The sequence below is a fragment of the Penaeus chinensis genome, chromosome 31 (genome assembly GCF_019202785.1).
Source record: "Penaeus chinensis breed Huanghai No. 1 chromosome 31, ASM1920278v2, whole genome shotgun sequence".
NCBI lineage: Eukaryota > Metazoa > Arthropoda > Malacostraca > Decapoda > Penaeidae > Penaeus > Penaeus chinensis.
The window spans coordinates 8,859,855-8,862,354 of record NC_061849.1 but is presented as its reverse complement, the minus strand read 5'-3'; the positions used below and the strand labels follow the sequence as shown (position 1 = coordinate 8,862,354).

The following is a 2,500-nucleotide window of genomic DNA, read 5'->3' as shown; positions in this document are numbered from 1 at the left end:
AATACAGGGAGTAGAGGAGGTATATTGAAAAAAATTGGTAGATATATATACGAAGAGGGGACAGCAACCATCAAGCTCCACACGGAAACCGATCAATTCCCAATTAAAAAAGGTGTTAGAGAGGGCGATACCATCTCACCAAAACTGTTTACAGCATACTTGAGGAAATATTCAAGAAGCAGGAATGGAAAGGAAAGGGTATCAAAATAGGAGACGAATAACTAAACAATCTGAGATTTGCAGGTGATATCGTTCTCTTCAGTGAATCTGCAAATGAAATGCAGCAACTAATAAATGATCTGGATAGAGAAAGTCTGAAAGTCGGACTTAGGATGAACAAGAATAAGACTAAGATCATGTTCAACAATAGGGTTCAATTTGAAAATATATATGTACAAGGCGAAGCACTAAAGGCAGTGGATAAGTACATAAGACAACTCGCACAGACAAATACATTTAGCGAAGAGTCTAGGCTGGAGCGCCTTCGACAGGCACAGTAGCATACTAAGAGGTTCCTTGCCATTATGTTTAAAAAGAAAAGTCTTTAACCAATGCCTCCTCCCGGTTATGACCTATGGATCAGAAACATGGACTACAGCGAAATTACTGGAGAGGAAACTAATAAGTGCCCAGAGAGGGATGGAGAGGTTGATGCCGGGAATTAGTCTAAGAGATCGGATGAAGGCGACGTGGATCAGGTAACAGACAAAAGTGGAAGATATACTCGGGAGCATCAAAAAGAAAAAAAAATGGTAATGGGCAGGTCACATATGTTGGATGGATAAAGAAAGTAACAAACTGGGCTATAGATAACATCAAGAGGCTAATGGCCAGACCAATGACAAGGTGGCATGACAGAATAACGAAATATGTCCTGCAGTGGATCGATTCAGACTGATGATGATGATGATATATATGTATGTATGTATATATGAACTTGGAGGCCATCCTACTTGATGGAGAATAAGCCGTTTGAAAGAAAGAAGCGGAATTTCTCTTAGACAAGGATGGCCTAGCCTTTCCTCCCAGTCGGCCATTTTCTTAATTTCACATGGAATGACTGCGACACCAAATTACCACGCAGATGTAAGGCTCTGAGACCTGCGCTACCAAATGGAATGCGTAATCAGACACGTGAGTCTGCTACCCTCCCTCATAGACTCACATCACCCACTCTGCCTGACGACCCGGTTCTCACCTACTACGACGATGATGAGGCTGACGGCGCCGAAGATGGGGAACGTTCGCACGCCAGAGCCCCCTGAGGCGTCCTCAGCGGGGGAGGCGCTGGCGGCGGCGACGAAGAGCTCCGAGGAATCCATGGAGGCCTCGCTCACATCTCTCGAGGGAAGGCGGGCCGAAAGGTCAACGACACGTTATCATCATGCCTATTATATTACATGATGAATACATGTTAACAGCAGGCCTACAACTAGTAATAATAATACAAATGGCAACAGTAATGATAATAAAATTTATCATAAAATGATAATGATAATATAATTTTTCTTAATATCAATAGTGATAATAAAATAACTAATGATATTGATAACAATAATAATAGAATTATGATAATGATGTTAACATTGGTAATACTAATAATGATCTCTAAAAAATAAAGAATAATTACACTAATAATAACAATAATAATAACAATAACAAGAGTAATAATGATAATGATGATAATAGTAATAAAAATGATAACAATAGCAATAATGATGATAATAATAATGATAGTGATAATATCAATGATAATGATAATGACAATAACGATAATATTAATAATAACTGTAATAATAAAACTAATAATGAGAATAGAGATAAGTATGATAAGAACAATAATGATAAGGGTAATACTGATAATAAGGATAATAATGATAATAACAATAATAATAATAGTAATAATAATGATGATAATGGTAAAAATAACACCAAGAACAATAATAATAATATGAATGATAATTATTATTATTGTTATTATTATCATTATTGTTATTATACTGATAAAAACTATTAACAATAACAATGATAAATATAATAATTATTATTAATAGTAGTAGTAGCATTTTCGTCATAAGAATGATAATGATAATAATGATAATCACAATAACAATAACAATAATAAATATAATAACAATAACGATAACAATGACGATAATATTGATAACAAAAATAATACCAATAATGATAACAAAAACAATAGCAATAGTGATATTAATAATAATAATGATCATCAGCATCATCATAGTAATAATAATGATAATAATAATAATAATAATACTGAAGATAATGATGATGATGATTATGATAATAAGGATAATGATAATGATAATAATAATAATGATAATAATAATAATAATAATAATGATGATAATAATAATAATAATAATGATAATAATAATAATAACAATAATAACAACGATATTGATAATAATAATAATAATAATAATGACAATAATGATGATGATAATGATGATAATAATAATAATAATGATAATAT

The 2,500-nt window shown here is 32.4% G+C and overlaps 1 protein-coding gene across 1 annotated transcript in view; it reads right to left on the bottom strand.

Annotated features, from left to right (window-relative positions):
• LOC125042004 overlaps positions 1-1,322 on the bottom strand; it is a 10,013-nt gene extending 8,691 nt beyond the window's left edge. The window contains exon 1 of the mRNA XM_047637465.1: positions 1,199-1,322. Within this exon, the coding sequence (XP_047493421.1) occupies positions 1,199-1,322 (124 nt within the window). The remainder of the gene's footprint in view (positions 1-1,198) is intronic.
• Positions 1,323-2,500: the final 1,178 nt, after the last annotated feature.